General features: G+C 32.9%; 1 protein-coding gene across 1 annotated transcript in view; it reads right to left on the bottom strand.

Annotated features, from left to right (window-relative positions):
- Positions 1 to 17,500, bottom strand: part of pard3aa (par-3 family cell polarity regulator alpha, a) — a 466,122-nt gene that overhangs the window by 201,387 nt on the left and 247,235 nt on the right. The window contains exon 14 of the mRNA XM_077232480.1: positions 15,562 to 15,697. Coding sequence (XP_077088595.1) covers positions 15,562 to 15,697 — 136 coding nt within the window. The remainder of the gene's footprint in view (positions 1 to 15,561; positions 15,698 to 17,500) is intronic.

Genomic DNA, 17,500 nt, shown 5'->3' with positions numbered 1-17,500 from the left:
TAAGATAGATAGATAGGTAAGATAGATAGGTAAGAGATAGATAGATAGGTAAGATAGATAGGTAAGATAGATATGTAAGATAGATAGATAGATAGGTAAGATAGATAGGTAAGATAGATAGATAGGTAAGATAGATATGTAAGATAGATAGATAGATAGGTAAGATAGATAGATAGGTAAGATAGATAGGTAAGATAGATAGGTAAGATAGATAGATAGATAGGTAAGATAGATAGGCAAGATAGATAGATAGATAGGTAAGATAGATAGATAGGTAAGATAGATAGATAGGTAAGATAGATATGTAAGATAGATAGATAGATAGGTAAGATAGATAGGTAAGATAGATAGATAGATAGATAGATAGATATATAGGTAAGATAGGTAAGATAGATAGGTAAGATTGATAGATAGGTAAGATAGATAGGTAAGATAGATAGATAGATAGGTTAGATAGATAGGTAAGATAGATAGGTAAGATAGATAGATAGGTAAGATATATAGATAGGTAAGATAGATAGATAGGTAAGATAGATAGGTAAGAGATAGATAGATATGTAAGATAGATAGATAGATAGGTAAGATAGATAGGTAAGATAGATAGGTAAGATAGATAGATAGATAGGTAAGATAGATAGGTAAGATAGATACATAGATAGATAGGTAAGATAGATAGATAGGTAAGATAGATAGATAGGTAAGATAGATAGGTAAGAGATAGATAGATAGGTAAGATAGATAGGTAAGATAGATAGGTAAGATAGATATGTAAGATAGATAGATAGATAGATAGATAGATAGATATATAGGTAAGATAGGTAAGATAGATAGGTAAGATAGATAGATAGATAGATAGATAGATAGGTAAGATAGATAGGCAAGATAGATAGATAGATAGGTAAGATAGATAGATAGGTAAGATAGATAGATAGGTAAGATAGATATGTAAGATAGATAGATAGATAGGTAAGATAGATAGGTAAGATAGATAGATAGATAGATAGATAGATAGATATATAGGTAAGATAGGTAAGATAGATAGGTAAGATAGATAGATAGATAGATAGATAGATAGGTAAGATAGATAGGCAAGATAGATAGATAGATAGGTAAGATAGATAGATAGGTAAGATAGATAGATAGGTAAGATAGATATGTAAGATAGATAGATAGATAGGTAAGATAGATAGGTAAGATAGATAGATAGATAGATAGATAGATACATAGGTAAGATAGGTAAGATAGATAGATAGGTAAGATAGATAGGTAAGATAGATACATAGATAGATAGGTAAGATAGATAGGTAAGATAGATAGGTAAGATAGATAGATAGATAGGTAAGATAGATAGGTAAGATAGATAGATAGATAGGTAAGATAGATAGGTAAGATAGATAGATAGATAGGTAAGATAGATAGGTAAGATAGATAGATAGGTAAGATAGATAGGTAAGATAGATACATAGATAGATAGGTAAGATAGATAGATAGGTAAGATAGATAGGTAAGATAGATAGGTAAGATAGATAGATAGGTAAGATAGATAGGTAAGATAGATAGATAGATAGGTAAGATAGATAGGTAAGATAGATAGAGAGGTAAGATAGATAGGTAAGATAGATAGATAGATAGATAGATAGGTAAGATAGATAGATAGATAGGTAAGATAGATAGGTAAGATAGATACATAGATAGATAGGTAAGATAGATAGGTAAGATAGATAGGTAAGATAGATAGATAGATAGGTAAGATAGATACATAGATAGATAGGTAAGATAGATAGGTAAGATAGATAGGTAAGATAGATAGGTAAGATAGATAGATAGGTAAGATAGATAGGTAAGATAGATAGATAGATAGGTAAGATAGATAGATAGATAGATAGGTAAGATAGATAGGTAAGATAGATAGGTAAGATAGATAGATAGGTAAGATAGATAGGTAAGATAGATAGGTAAGATAGATAGGTAAGATAGATAGATAGGTAAGATAGATAGATAGGTAAGATAGATGTGTAAGATAGATAGATAGATAGGTAAGATAGATAGATAGATAGGTAAGATAGATAGGTAAGATAGATAGATAGATAGGTAAGATAGATAGATAGATAGGTAAGATAGATAGATAGATAGGTAAGATAGATAGGCAAGATAGATAGATAGATAGGTAAGATAGATAGACAGGTAAGATAGATAGGTAAGATAGATAGATAGGTAAGATAGATATGTAAGATAGATAGATAGATAGGTAAGATAGATAGATAGATAGGTAAGATAGATATATAGGTAAGATAGATAGATAGGTAAGATAGATATGTAAGATAGATAGATATAAAGGTAAAATAGATAGATAGATAGATAGGTAAGATAGATAGGTAAGATAGATAGATAGATAGATAGGTAAGATAGATACATAGATAGATAGGTAAGATAGATAGATAGGTAAGATAGATAGATAGGTAAGATAGATATGTAAGATAGATAGATAGATAGGTAAGATAGATAGATAGATAGGTAAGATAGATAGGTAAGATAGATAGATAGGTAAGATAGATAGATAGATAGGTAAGATAGATAGGTAAGATAGATAGATAGATAGGTAAGATAGATAGATAGGTAAGATAGATATGTAAGATAGATAGATAGGTAAGATAGATACATAGATAGATAGGTAAGATAGATAGGTAAGATAGATAGATAGGTAAGATAGATAGATAGATAGATAGATAGATAGGTAAGATAGATAGATAGATAGGTAAGATAGATAGGTAAGATAGATAGATAGGTAAGATAGATAGATAGATAGGTAAGATAGATAGGTAAGATAGATAGATAGATAGGTAAGATAGATAGATAGGTAAGATAGATATGTAAGATAGATAGATAGGTAAGATAGATACATAGATAGATAGGTAAGATAGATAGGTAAGATAGATAGATAGGTAAGATAGATAGATAGATAGGTAAGATAGATAGGTAAGATAGATAGATAGATAGATAGGTAAGATAGATAGGTAAGATAGATAGATAGATAGATAGATAGATAGATAGATAGATAGGTAAGATAGATAGGTAAGATAGATAGATAGATAGGTAAGATAGATACATAGATAGATAGGTAAGATAGATAGGTAAGATAGATAGATAGATAGATAGGTAAGATAGATAGATAGGTAAGATAGATAGGTAAGATAGATAGATAGATAGATAGATAGATAGATAGATAGATAGGTAAGATAGATAGGTAAGATAGATAGATAGATAGGTAAGATAGATACATAGATAGATAGGTAAGATAGATAGATAGGTAAGATAGATAGATAGGTAAGATAGATATGTAAGATAGATAGATAGATAGGTAAGATAGATAGATAGATAGGTAAGATAGATAGGTAAGATAGATAGATAGGTAAGATAGATAGATAGATAGATAGGTAAGATAGATAGGTAAGATAGATAGATAGATAGGTAAGATAGATGTGTAAGATAGATAGATAGATAGGTAAGATAGATAGATAGATAGGTAAGATAGATAGGTAAGATAGATAGATAGATAGGTAAGATAGATAGATAGATAGGTAAGATAGATAGATAGATAGGTAAGATAGATAGGCAAGATAGATAGATAGATAGGTAAGATAGATAGACAGGTAAGATAGATAGGTAAGATAGATAGATAGGTAAGATAGATATGTAAGATAGATAGATAGATAGGTAAGATAGATAGATAGATAGGTAAGATAGATAGGTAAGATAGATAGATAGGTAAGATAGATAGATAGATAGGTAAGATAGATAGCTAAGATAGATAGATAGATAGGTAAGATAGATAGATAGATAGGTAAGATAGATAGGTAAGATAGATAGATAGATAGGTAAGATAGATAGGTAAGATAGATACATAGATAGATAGGTAAGATAGATAGATAGGTAAGATAGATAGGTAAGATAGATAGGTAAGATAGATAGATAGATAGGTAAGATAGATAGATAGATAGGTAAGATAGATAGGTAAGATAGATAGATAGATAGGTAAGATAGATAGATAGGTAAGATAGATAGATAGATAGGTAAGATAGATAGATAGGTAAGATAGATAGGTAAGATAGATAGATAGGTAAGATAGATATGTAAGATAGATAGATAGATAGGTAAGATAGATAGATAGGTAAGATAGATAGGTAAGATAGATAGGTAAGATAGATAGATAGATAGGTAAGATAGATAGATAGATAGGTAAGATAGATAGGCAAGATAGATAGACAGATAGGTAAGATAGATAGATAGGTAAGATAGATAGGTAAGATAGATAGAGAGGTAAGATAGATAGATAGGTAAGATAGATAGGTAAGAGATAGATAGATAGGTAAGATAGATAGGTAAGATAGATATGTAAGATAGATAGATAGATAGGTAAGATAGATAGGTAAGATAGATAGATAGGTAAGATAGATATGTAAGATAGATAGATAGATAGGTAAGATAGATAGATAGGTAAGATAGATAGGTAAGATAGATAGGCAAGATAGATAGATAGATAGGTAAGATAGATAGATAGGTAAGATAGATAGATAGGTAAGATAGATATGTAAGATAGATAGATAGATAGGTAAGATAGATAGGTAAGATAGATAGATAGATAGATAGATAGATATATAGGTAAGATAGGTAAGATAGATAGGTAAGATAGATAGATAGGTAAGATAGATAGGTAAGATAGATAGATAGATAGGTTAGATAGATAGGTAAGATAGATAGGTAAGATAGATAGATAGGTAAGATATATAGATAGGTAAGATAGATAGATAGGTAAGATAGATAGGTAAGAGATAGATAGATAGGTAAGATAGATAGATAGATAGGTAAGATAGATAGGTAAGATAGATAGGTAAGATAGATAGATAGATAGGTAAGATAGATAGGTAAGATAGATAGATAGGTAAGATAGATAGGTAAGAGATAGATAGATAGGTAAGATAGATAGGTAAGATAGATAGGTAAGATAGATATGTAAGATAGATAGATAGATAGGTAAGATAGATAGATAGGTAAGATATATAGATAGGTAAGATAGATAGATAGGTAAGATAGATAGGTAAGAGATAGATAGATAGGTAAGATAGATAGATAGATAGGTAAGATAGATAGGTAAGATAGATAGATAGATAGGTAAGATAGATAGATAGGTAAGATAGATAGATAGGTAAGATAGATAGGTAAGAGATAGATAGATAGGTAAGATAGATAGGTAAGATAGATAGGTAAGATAGATATGTAAGATAGATAGATAGATAGGTAAGATAGATAGGTAAGATAGATATGTAAGATAGATAGATAGATAGGTAAGATAGATAGATAGGTAAGATAGATAGGTAAGATAGATAGGTAAGATAGATAGATAGGTAAGATAGATAGATAGATAGGTAAGATAGATAGGCAAGATAGATAGATAGATAGGTAAGATAGATAGATAGGTAAGATAGATAGGTAAGATAGATAGAGAGGTAAGATAGATAGGCAAGATAGATAGATAGATAGATAGGTAAGATAGATAGGTAAGATAGATAGATAGGTAAGATAGATATGTAAGATAGATAGATAGATAGGTAAGATAGATAGATAGATAGGTAAGATAGATAGATAGATAGGTAAGATAGATAGGTAAGATATATAGATAGATAGGTAAGATAGATAGATATAAAGGTAAAATAGATAGATAGATAGATAGATAGATAGATAGGTAAGATAGATAGGTAAGATAGATAGATAGATAGGCAAGATAGATAGGTAAGATAGATATGTAAGATAGATAGATAGATAGGTAAGATAGATAGGTAAGATAGATAGATAGGTAAGATAGATATGTAAGATAGATAGATAGATAGGTAAGATAGATAGATAGGTAAGATAGATAGGTAAGATAGATAGGTAAGATAGATAGATAGATAGGTAAGATAGATAGGCAAGATAGATAGATAGATAGGTAAGATAGATAGATAGGTAAGATAGATAGATAGGTAAGATAGATATGTAAGATAGATAGATAGATAGGTAAGATAGATAGGTAAGATAGATAGATAGATAGATAGATAGATATATAGGTAAGATAGGTAAGATAGATAGGTAAGATAGATAGATAGGTAAGATAGATAGGTAAGATAGATACATAGATAGATAGGTAAGATAGATAGGTAAGATAGATAGGTAAGATAGATAGATAGATAGGTAAGATAGATAGGTAAGATAGATAGATAGATAGGTAAGATAGATAGGTAAGATAGATAGACAGATAGGTAAGATAGATAGGTAAGATAGATAGATAGGTAAGATAGATAGGTAAGATAGATAGATAGGTAAGATAGATAGGTAAGATAGATACATAGATAGATAGGTAAGATAGATAGATAGGTAAGATAGATAGGTAAGATAGATAGGTAAGATAGATAGATAGGTAAGATAGATAGGTAAGATAGATAGATAGATAGGTAAGATAGATAGGTAAGATAGATAGAGAGGTAAGATAGATAGGTAAGATAGATAGATAGATAGATAGATAGGTAAGATAGATAGATAGATAGGTAAGATAGATAGGTAAGATAGATACATAGATAGATAGGTAAGATAGATAGGTAAGATAGATAGGTAAGATAGATAGATAGATAGGTAAGATAGATACATAGATAGATAGGTAAGATAGATAGATAGGTAAGATAGATAGGTAAGATAGATAGGTAAGATAGATAGATAGGTAAGATAGATAGGTAAGATAGATAGATAGATAGGTAAGATAGATAGATAGATAGATAGGTAAGATAGATAGGTAAGATAGATAGATAGATAGGTAAGATAGATAGATAGATAGGTAAGATAGATAGGTAAGATAGATAGGTAAGATAGATAGATAGGTAAGATAGATAGATAGGTAAGATAGATGTGTAAGATAGATAGATAGGTAAGATAGATAGATAGATAGGTAAGATAGATAGGTAAGATAGATAGATAGATAGGTAAGATAGATAGATAGATAGGTAAGATAGATAGATAGATAGGTAAGATAGATAGGCAAGATAGATAGATAGATAGGTAAGATAGATAGACAGGTAAGATAGATAGGTAAGATAGATAGATAGGTAAGATAGATATGTAAGATAGATAGATAGATAGGTAAGATAGATAGATAGATAGGTAAGATAGATATATAGGTAAGATAGATAGATAGGTAAGATAGATATGTAAGATAGATAGATATAAAGGTAAAATAGATAGATAGATAGATAGATAGGTAAGATAGATAGGTAAGATAGATAGATAGATAGATAGGTAAGATAGATACATAGATAGATAGGTAAGATAGATAGATAGGTAAGATAGATAGATAGGTAAGATAGATATATAAGATAGATAGATAGATAGGTAAGATAGATAGATAGATAGGTAAGATAGATAGGTAAGATAGATAGATAGGTAAGATAGATAGATAGATAGGTAAGATAGATAGGTAAGATAGATAGATAGATAGGTAAGATAGATAGATAGATAGATAGGTAAGATAGATAGATAGGTAAGATAGATATGTAAGATAGATAGATAGGTAAGATAGATACATAGATAGATAGGTAAGATAGATAGGTAAGATAGATAGATAGGTAAGATAGATAGATAGATAGGTAAGATAGATAGGTAAGATAGATAGATAGATAGGTAAGATAGATAGATAGATAGGTAAGATAGATAGATAGATAGATAGATAGATAGGTAAGATAGATAGGTAAGATAGATAGATAGATAGGTAAGATAGATACATAGATAGATAGGTAAGATAGATAGGTAAGATAGATAGATAGATAGATAGGTAAGATAGATAGATAGGTAAGATAGATAGGTAAGATAGATAGATAGATAGATAGATAGATAGATAGATAGGTAAGATAGATAGGTAAGATAGATAGATAGATAGGTAAGATAGATACATAGATAGATAGGTAAGATAGATAGATAGGTAAGATAGATAGATAGGTAAGATAGATATGTAAGATAGATAGATAGATAGGTAAGATAGATAGATAGATAGGTAAGATAGATAGGTAAGATAGATAGATAGGTAAGATAGATAGATAGATAGATAGGTAAGATAGATAGGTAAGATAGATAGATAGATAGGTAAGATAGATGTGTAAGATAGATAGATAGATAGGTAAGATAGATAGATAGATAGGTAAGATAGATAGGTAAGATAGATAGATAGGTAAGATAGATAGATAGATAGGTAAGATAGATAGGTAAGATAGATAGATAGGTAAGATAGATAGATAGATAGATAGGTAAGATAGATAGGTAAGATAGATAGATAGATAGGTAAGATAGATGTGTAAGATAGATAGATAGATAGGTAAGATAGATAGATAGATAGGTAAGATAGATAGGTAAGATAGATAGATAGATAGGTAAGATAGATAGATAGATAGGTAAGAGAGATAGATAGATAGGTAAGATAGATAGGCAAGATAGATAGATAGATAGGTAAGATAGATAGACAGGTAAGATAGATAGGTAAGATAGATAGATAGGTAAGATAGATATGTAAGATAGATAGATAGATAGGTAAGATAGATAGATAGATAGGTAAGATAGATAGGTAAGATAGATAGATAGGTAAGATAGATAGATAGATAGGTAAGATAGATAGCTAAGATAGATAGATAGATAGGTAAGATAGATAGATAGATAGGTAATATAGATAGGTAAGATAGATAGATAGATAGGTAAGATAGATAGGTAAGATAGATACATAGATAGATAGGTAAGATAGATAGATAGGTAAGATAGATAGGTAAGATAGATAGGTAAGATAGATAGATAGATAGGTAAGATAGATGTGTAAGATAGATAGATAGATAGGTAAGATAGATAGATAGATAGGTAAGATAGATAGGTAAGATAGATAGATAGATAGGTAAGATAGATAGATAGATAGGTAAGATAGATAGATAGATAGGTAAGATAGATAGGCAAGATAGATAGATAGATAGGTAAGATAGATAGACAGGTAAGATAGATAGGTAAGATAGATAGATAGGTAAGATAGATATGTAAGATAGATAGATAGATAGGTAAGATAGATAGATAGATAGGTAAGATAGATAGGTAAGATAGATAGATAGGTAAGATAGATAGATAGATAGGTAAGATAGATAGCTAAGATAGATAGATAGATAGGTAAGATAGATAGATAGATAGGTAAGATAGATAGGTAAGATAGATAGATAGATAGGTAAGATAGATAGGTAAGATAGATACATAGATAGATAGGTAAGATAGATAGATAGGTAAGATAGATAGGTAAGATAGATAGGTAAGATAGATAGATAGATAGGTAAGATAGATAGATAGATAGGTAAGATAGATAGGTAAGATAGATAGATAGATAGGTAAGATAGATAGGCAAGATAGATAGATAGATAGGTAAGATAGATAGATAGGTAAGATAGATAGGTAAGATAGATAGATAGGTAAGATAGATATGTAAGATAGATAGATAGGTAAGATAGATAGATAGGTAAGATAGATAGATAGGTAAGATAGATAGATAGGTAAGATAGATATGTAAGATAGATAGATAGATAGGTAAGATAGATAGATAGGTAAGATAGATAGGTAAGATAGATAGATAGGTAAGATAGATAGATAGATAGGTAAGATAGATAGGTAAGATAGATAGATAGATAGATAGGTAAGATAGATAGGCAAGATAGATAGATAGATAGATAGATAGGTAAGATAGATAGATAGGTAAGATAGATAGGTAAGATAGATAGATAGGTAAGATAGATAGATAGATAGATAGGTAAGATAGATAGATAGATAGGTAAGATAGATAGATAGATAGATAGGTAAGATAGATAGATAGGTAAGATAGATATGTAAGATAGATAGATATAAAGGTAAAATAGATAGATAGATAGATAGATAGATAGATAGATAGGTAAGATAGATAGGTAAGATAGATAGATAGATAGATAGGTAAGATAGATAGATAGGTAAGATAGATAGATAGATATGTAAGATAGATAGATAGATAGGTAAGATGGATAGATAGATAGGTAAGATAGATAGGTAAGATAGATAGATAGATAGATAGATAGATAGATAGATAGGTAAGATATATAGATAGGTAAGATAGATAGGTAAGATAGATAGATAGGTAAGATAGATAGATAGATAGGTAAGATAGATAGATAGATAGATAGATAGATAGATAGATAGATAGATAGATAGATAAAGTAAGATAGATAGATAGAATTTGGCATTCAAGTGTAAAAAAGATAAAAAAATGTTTTCCTTTTGTTTAAAAGCAGAGGGTCTGTTCTTTCTCTTAAAATATTCCATATTCTGATATTCATTCAACAAAATATTCTGAGGACCATGAAAGTTTTGTGAAAATGATCAAAATGCTATAAAAAAATGCTGGCAGGTAAAGAGTTAAACAACATTTTGATTGTTTGTTTGTTTTTACCTTACGTTAATTCAGATGTATTACACAGTTTATTTATTTATTTATTTATTTATCTATTTATTTATGTGTTTGTTAGTTAGTTAGTTGCAAGACCGTTTATAATGAAATAGTGACGGCTATAAATAAAGACAAAAACAAGAAACTAACTAACCAAATGAACATGGAGACCAGTTACACAACCTAACATTCATTCCTTTATCCACTCATATAAAAATTGTACCCTAAAATGTGTCAATTTGTACTTTTTTTTTGCACTTTATTCCTGTGAGTTTTCTTTTCCCCTTTTCATTCTGTTTTCAAGCTTTAAAGTTTCATTCCTCATCCCGACCTGTCATAACAGCCACGCGAGACGACATTATCTCGCTAACCTTGTAGCTCAAACACGCCGCGTCTGCTCCTTCCTGAGTGACAGCAAATATGTGTGAAAGAAGTTGTGTCTCCTGAAGACTATTTCCCTGACAGTGATGCAGCACGCGGCGTCGGGCAGGTCTTCACCCGGGTCCTTTAGAAGATGACCTCTGAGAAACACATACATCAAGGTCCGACCTCGCGTCCCACAGCGCAGAAAGTTACAGGACAGACATTCTGCCATTCAGAACGTCAGTAATGGGCCATTTAATGTGTCATCTGCTATTGTTGCATTTTTCATGTTTTCACAAACACAAATAACATGTCATGCAAGTGACTGACAAGTGGCGAAACAATTCTCATGTGCATGTGGCGAGAAAACTAAAGTTTATGAGATATATGACAACGTGTCAGGCCTGCAATAGCTGAAGGGTGCCATCATCCCTGAGGTAAACTTTCTCAAACTTTGCCTTTTTACTTTCCTCCGGAGGAGATGTCGAGCTAAACTCTCTGAAGTGCTGCTTTTGGAGAAGTTTTAGAGTTTCTCCGCACAGGAGATGAGGAAGATTTACTCGCATGCTTTTAGAAAAAAAAGTGTCAATGCGTTACATTTGTGCAAACCAAAACTAGGAAAGAATGAGAAGTGAAAAACAGAGACAAGGTGAAAGACAATTCTGGGATCAGAGTTTGTTTATATATATATATATATATATATATATATATATATATATATATATATATATATATATATATGTATATAATCATGATTAATCGCATCCAAAATAAAAATGTGTTTATATAATATATGTGGGTGTACTGTGTATATATATATATATTAGTGCAACATGTTAGTATATAGTATTAGTTATAATAAAATAAATTATTATTCTATTGACCACTAACCCCCCCCCAACCCCCCACCCCCCCCCACCCTTAATTTCCCATCCTGTCTACTATCCCAACTAAGAATTCAAATTACAAGAAAAAAGGCCAAAAAACGATAGAAGTCTTTGAAAGTGCAATCGACCATCAGGCGCATCTGCCACTGTAACTCTGATGAGGAGAACGAGACGTCAATGACTGACACATTATCACACTGCAATGAGAAACACATGAAGAAGACAAAGTTAAAACTAGAAGATGAGAGAAAACAAGAAGTGGAAGAAAAGCAGGGGATGAGGAGGAGAAAGATCAGGGTTTGCGTCAGGTACTAAAGAGCTTATTGTTCAAGACTGAGTAGTCGATTGTGAAATGACAAGCATGACGGTGAAAGGATTGGTCTGTCGATTCCAATTGTGTGGCAGGACTAGAAATGGAGCTGAGTTTGAGAAAAATCAGGACTGACTTGAAAGAGTCATGCTGGATGAGACAGAGGCTTGAAAATGATATTAACCCCCATTTACAAAACCACAGGAGCATGCTGGGACTGGCTGGGCTGAGCCTGTGTGTGTCCGGGTGTTGATTCATCGGTGTATTTAAACCGTATATGTCCAGTGGAAACAGGTGGGAATGGAAACAGAAGGTCAAGACATATTTAAACAGTGTGTGTGTGTGTGTGTGTGTGTGTGTGTGTGCATACTGTACATAGTCTTGCAGAACAAAAATATGACTATGACCATAAAGACTGTCCCACATTGCAGTTATTTTGACCAAGAACCATCCACATAAGGGGCTTTCACACAAGAGGAACATTTTCATTGTTCATATATCTAGGCGGAAAAACTCACTTTTTTGTGTGTTCGCACCAAATGAACGGGACCGATTTTAGCTATAGGAACGCCTAAATTAGACTTCATAGTAGTGTCTAACCATAGACTGTGTGAAAAAATATGGTCGCAGTGTCCATGATGTCACCCATAGTGTTTCTGAGGAGCATTTTTGAAGCCCAAAGTGGGCGGAGCCGGCCGTCGCCATCTTGGCAGGGCGTCACCGCGCGTCACTCCCAGATAACCGAAAATGTGCAGCGAGGCAGATTAGCTGACGTGATGCTAACAGACAGCAGACACACGCTAGTAGTGACAGCAGCGCAATCCACCTGTCACTCAACTGGCCACGCCCTTAATTATACAGAACTTTAAGGCTTAATATAATTTAAACGGATGAGTTAAAAAAAATCCACCACCCTCACAGGTGTCATGAAGAGCAAAATTAGCTATATGGACCAAACCCCTGTATAGCCCCTATATAACATTATTTTCTGCTGTACAATTGGGTATATTAACATGGGATATGGGATTGACTCTCTTTTGTAGCCTGTCTCTAGTGGCCAGTCGATGAATTGCAGTGTATGTCACTTCCGTGTTGGATTCAAGAGAGAGACGGGAAGGTTGCTGCTTGTGTCTAACCCAGCACATTAGAAACTACCAATGATGTAAGTTTAAGTTGTTTGGCTGAACGCATGCCATGCAAAAGACTGGCATAGGCCATTTATAAAAGGCAATGCAAACACACAGATTACATATACTTACTCCACGAACATGGAAAACAGTGATAGATGGACCGAAGTCCAGGCACTTCTCAGTGGTGCCCCTAGGCACTGCCCGGCTGATGCCCTGTAGTGGATTCACACATACATGAGCGTTGCGAGGCAGTTTCACGCAAAACCGCACAGCACACTCCCAGAATCTGTGTGGTGTATTTGCACTAGCCTAGCGCGGAGCAGAGCGAGCGTTTTCAGTTCATATAGAGGTTTAGCTTCACGCTCACCCGCGAGTTTAAAGCTCAACTTCCATTGAAACACGTGCTCTGCTCCGTGCCACTGGACACACTAGTGTAATATGGGCGTTGAAATGAAACACGCGTGCTCATGCAGTAGTGTGAATCTGGCGGTAGTCCAGATTGCGCGTCCACCAAAAAAAAAACAAAAAAAACGTATAAAATAATGAAAATAATAAACTTTCAACAAAACATTCAGGGAATTTTGAACATAATGATGAAAGGGTATATTATAGGCCAAGGCTAGAAATATGCTTGAGAATGAATCGCTTGTTTTAAAAGAGAAAAACATATTTGCGTGGTGCCGCTGGGCACTTCCCTGATTGCCCATATGGTTAATCCGCTAATGTTCGGAGTTCCTACAGGTGGTGCAAATACAACCAGGAAAATTACTCAGGGGAAAATGAGTTCTTGGGAACCGCCCTGGGGCCTCATTTATAACCGTTGCGTACGCACAAAACAGGCCCTGAAAGAGGCGTACGCCACTTACGACGCATAAGTTGTGATTTATAAAAACAAACTTGACGGGAAAATGTGCGAACCTGCACGCAAACTCTGACCCATGTGTACGAACATTTTGGAGATGGAGCAGTTTGGCGACACCCATGGTGAGCTGGAGTTAAATGTCTTTTTGGTTACTTTTAGACAGAAAATCTAAAGAAAATTATACATATACAGAAAGATATACAAATATAATTTCACAAACCAAGCCTATCACATGAAGCAAACATCCATCCCTTCTTAAATGTCCGCGCCAGCGAGCGCGTTTGGCTGTTTAGTGGAACTGACGCATAGCATCTAACACATCTAAAACCGTAAATCTTCATTATAAGTCCTACTCATAAATACAGTTCATGTTCACAATAACAGTTTAAATAAATAAAACAATGATTTAAACTTTGTTTTACTTCTGTTGTAAAGATTTAGATTAAATATGCCATTCTGATTAATGTAGTTAAACACTTAAATTACATGAAATCATAACTGAGAAGTTACAACATGTTTTATATTCAATAAAAAATAATATTTGTTTTGGATGCAATGCTTTCGAACACTTTTCCTCTTGCATCCTGTGTTTTAATGTTTTAACTACAGAGATAATTGTTATCATGATAATAGCAGATTGTCTGAGAAAATCGTTTCGTGCAAATAATGCACAACAAGGTCTATCTGTTTCCATTAAAAACATAAATCAATTAAAAATACTCTTTGGCCAGTGGAAAAGGTTAAGAAAAACTTTCTCCGAAATGTATTCTATACTACTTGATTTATTTATTCAAAAACAAGGCAAGGATAAGCTACTAGTTTGTATTAATGTAACTAATGTGACAGCACAGCCGCATTTCATATTTTCCTAATGTCTTGTACCGTTAAACATGTTATCACGTGGATATATAATCATATGCAAATGATATGCAGATGAGGATATGCATAGTAAAACTAGGCGTTGTAAGCTCCATATATGGTTGTTTCGGGGAGGAGACGCATGTGCGCACAATCTTCCACTAACTGGGATTTATAAAGTGAATTCTGCGAAGGTTCTGGCGTACGCACGGTTTTATAAGTCTGAATATTTTTTTGCGTACGCCATTTTTAGCTTTCTGGCGCACGTACACTTTTAGTTAGGATCCTACGCACAGTTTTATAAATGAGGCCCCTGGTGTCTAGTTCCTATAACTGTGTTCCTATAACTACACGGTGTGAAAGCCCCTTTAGACAGGAAAAGATCTTCGAATGACATGCAAATTGACCTATTTCCTTTTAATGACATTCCGGATATACTTTATGTGGAAACCAGAAATTACAGGTAAGCAAGGACATCTGGACTGATGAAAACAATTACGTCTTGAATCCAGAATAATTCTTAAAGTCAGCCGATCGGATTGGAGTAGTTCGGTTCGAGAAAGCTCTGGCTATTTTTGTGTGCAAGGATACACCAGGGGCGTCTGTGGCTAAGACTAAAATGAGTGCTTTTATCAGCTTACCCATCAATCTCCCCATCATGTGTCGTGGGGTGTGCTGGTCATCCAGGCTCTCTCCGGGATACAGCGACTGAGAGATCCGCCTCTCATGTTCATCTCGTGGAGAGTTCAGAGACACACTCGGGCTACTCGGAGACTCCTGGAGAGAAAGAGGGAAAATATATATATACATCAAAATATACTGGCTTTTTCATCTTTCAGATGCTTTATTTCTCTTCTCCCTTTAGGAAATAGTTGTTCTTGCTATAGGCACAATTGTCAGAAAATTTAGTCAGATGCAAGCCTAATGTAAACAAAACGTCAAAGTAAATTGAATAAAACAGTTTTTCTTGCTTTATGTGCAATTGTCACAAAATTGTCAAATGCAAGCCTAGAATGTAAACAAAACAAACAAAACAACAAAACAAAAAATAATTTTTTTCATGCTTTAAGCACAATTGTGACAAAATTTTCAAATGTAGGCCTAAAATGTAAAGAAAACAAAAACACAATTTAGCACAAAACACAATTGTCACATTTTGTCAGATGCATGCCTCAAACAATACGAACAAAATAAAATTCAAAACAAAGCTAAAACTTTTTCTTCTTTTTTCTTGATTGAAGTGCAATTGTCCCAAAATGTTGCCCGATGCTCATCTAAAACAATGCAAACAAACAAAACACAACAAATCTCAAAACAAAACAAAACTTAAAACAACAAAAAATACTTGTATGAAACAATGCAAAAAAAAAAAAAAAAAAACGCAACGCAAAACACAAAGTCAGATGCATGACTTTTGTGAGCAAAACAAAACTGCAAAAGTCAAATAAAGTAATGATCTGAAGCCAGACATCAGTAGTCCAGCACATCTCAGCTTGTCACCGTCTCCAGCACGGATAGAGCTGTTACTCTCAGGTCCTGTATGAGCTATCATGTTCGTATAGTGTTATACACGTTCCCCATGGGACCGCATTGATCGGGAGAAGGTTTCACTTCCTCCCACAGGAACTTCTCCTGAATGAGGCTGTGTGGAGAAGGAGGGTCGGCAGGAACTGTTTCCCATGATTCTCAGCACCTGCGCTCCTGTCTACTAGGAAGATCCACATGTCAGTGTTTTTAGACACAGCTCTCGGGATCTGGAGACAAACCTCAAGGGAACCATGGGAAGGCTTTTTATGAATCCATCATTAGATTCCCAACAGAATGTACCCTACGTCCTGCATCTCTTTCTGTAGGCCCGTACTTATTTATTTATTTATAAACACAAAGGGATCTGACAGTTGTTAGCACTACGATACAGAGGATTTCCACTCTCAATCTACAAAGATAAATAGTGTTTTGCATTGGTGATCCGTAAACACAACAGAAAGGTAACATGTTTTCAAATTCTGAAGAAACTATATGTGTTTCTTAACTTGGGAAAATGTTATGCTAGTTATCTATGCTATGCAAATGTCATTACAACAGGGATCCAGGGATGACAGTTTTGCACTTTCAGTTCCATCGTCCTGATGTCAATGGGTTTTTTAATAGGTTTTCGAATTAATTACTGAAATAAGGTCTGTGTTGAACACAAGCTCAAGATATTTTCACATTTTATTTCACAACATAAAACACATCAATAATACCCCATAATGTTTTTTTTTCCCCAAAGCTTTTACTGGTCTTGAAAAAGGCAGTTGCTAAATGAAACTACAGCGGTTGTTTGTATTAGACATCATTAAAGGTAAACTAATCTACACACAGCCTCATTGTGTTATCATCAAGCTCTTAAAACTATTCAACAATATTTCAGGAGAATGCTTTTATATAATGACAGAAAAGGTTGTCAGAAGCTTGGTGATGGTGACACTGGAGTCATGTGACCGTGGTGTAGTTGGTTTATAGCCCACGTTTGGCTTCTTTCTTCTGGTCATTGTATTTAGACTTAAAAAAAAAAGTTATGTTAACTTACAAACACTA

This window comes from Siphateles boraxobius, unplaced genomic scaffold (assembly GCF_051911475.1).
Source record: "Siphateles boraxobius isolate OS27281-9 unplaced genomic scaffold, OSU_SipBor_1 171, whole genome shotgun sequence".
Lineage (NCBI taxonomy): Eukaryota > Metazoa > Chordata > Actinopteri > Cypriniformes > Leuciscidae > Siphateles > Siphateles boraxobius.
This window is presented reverse-complemented; position numbering and strand designations above follow the sequence as displayed.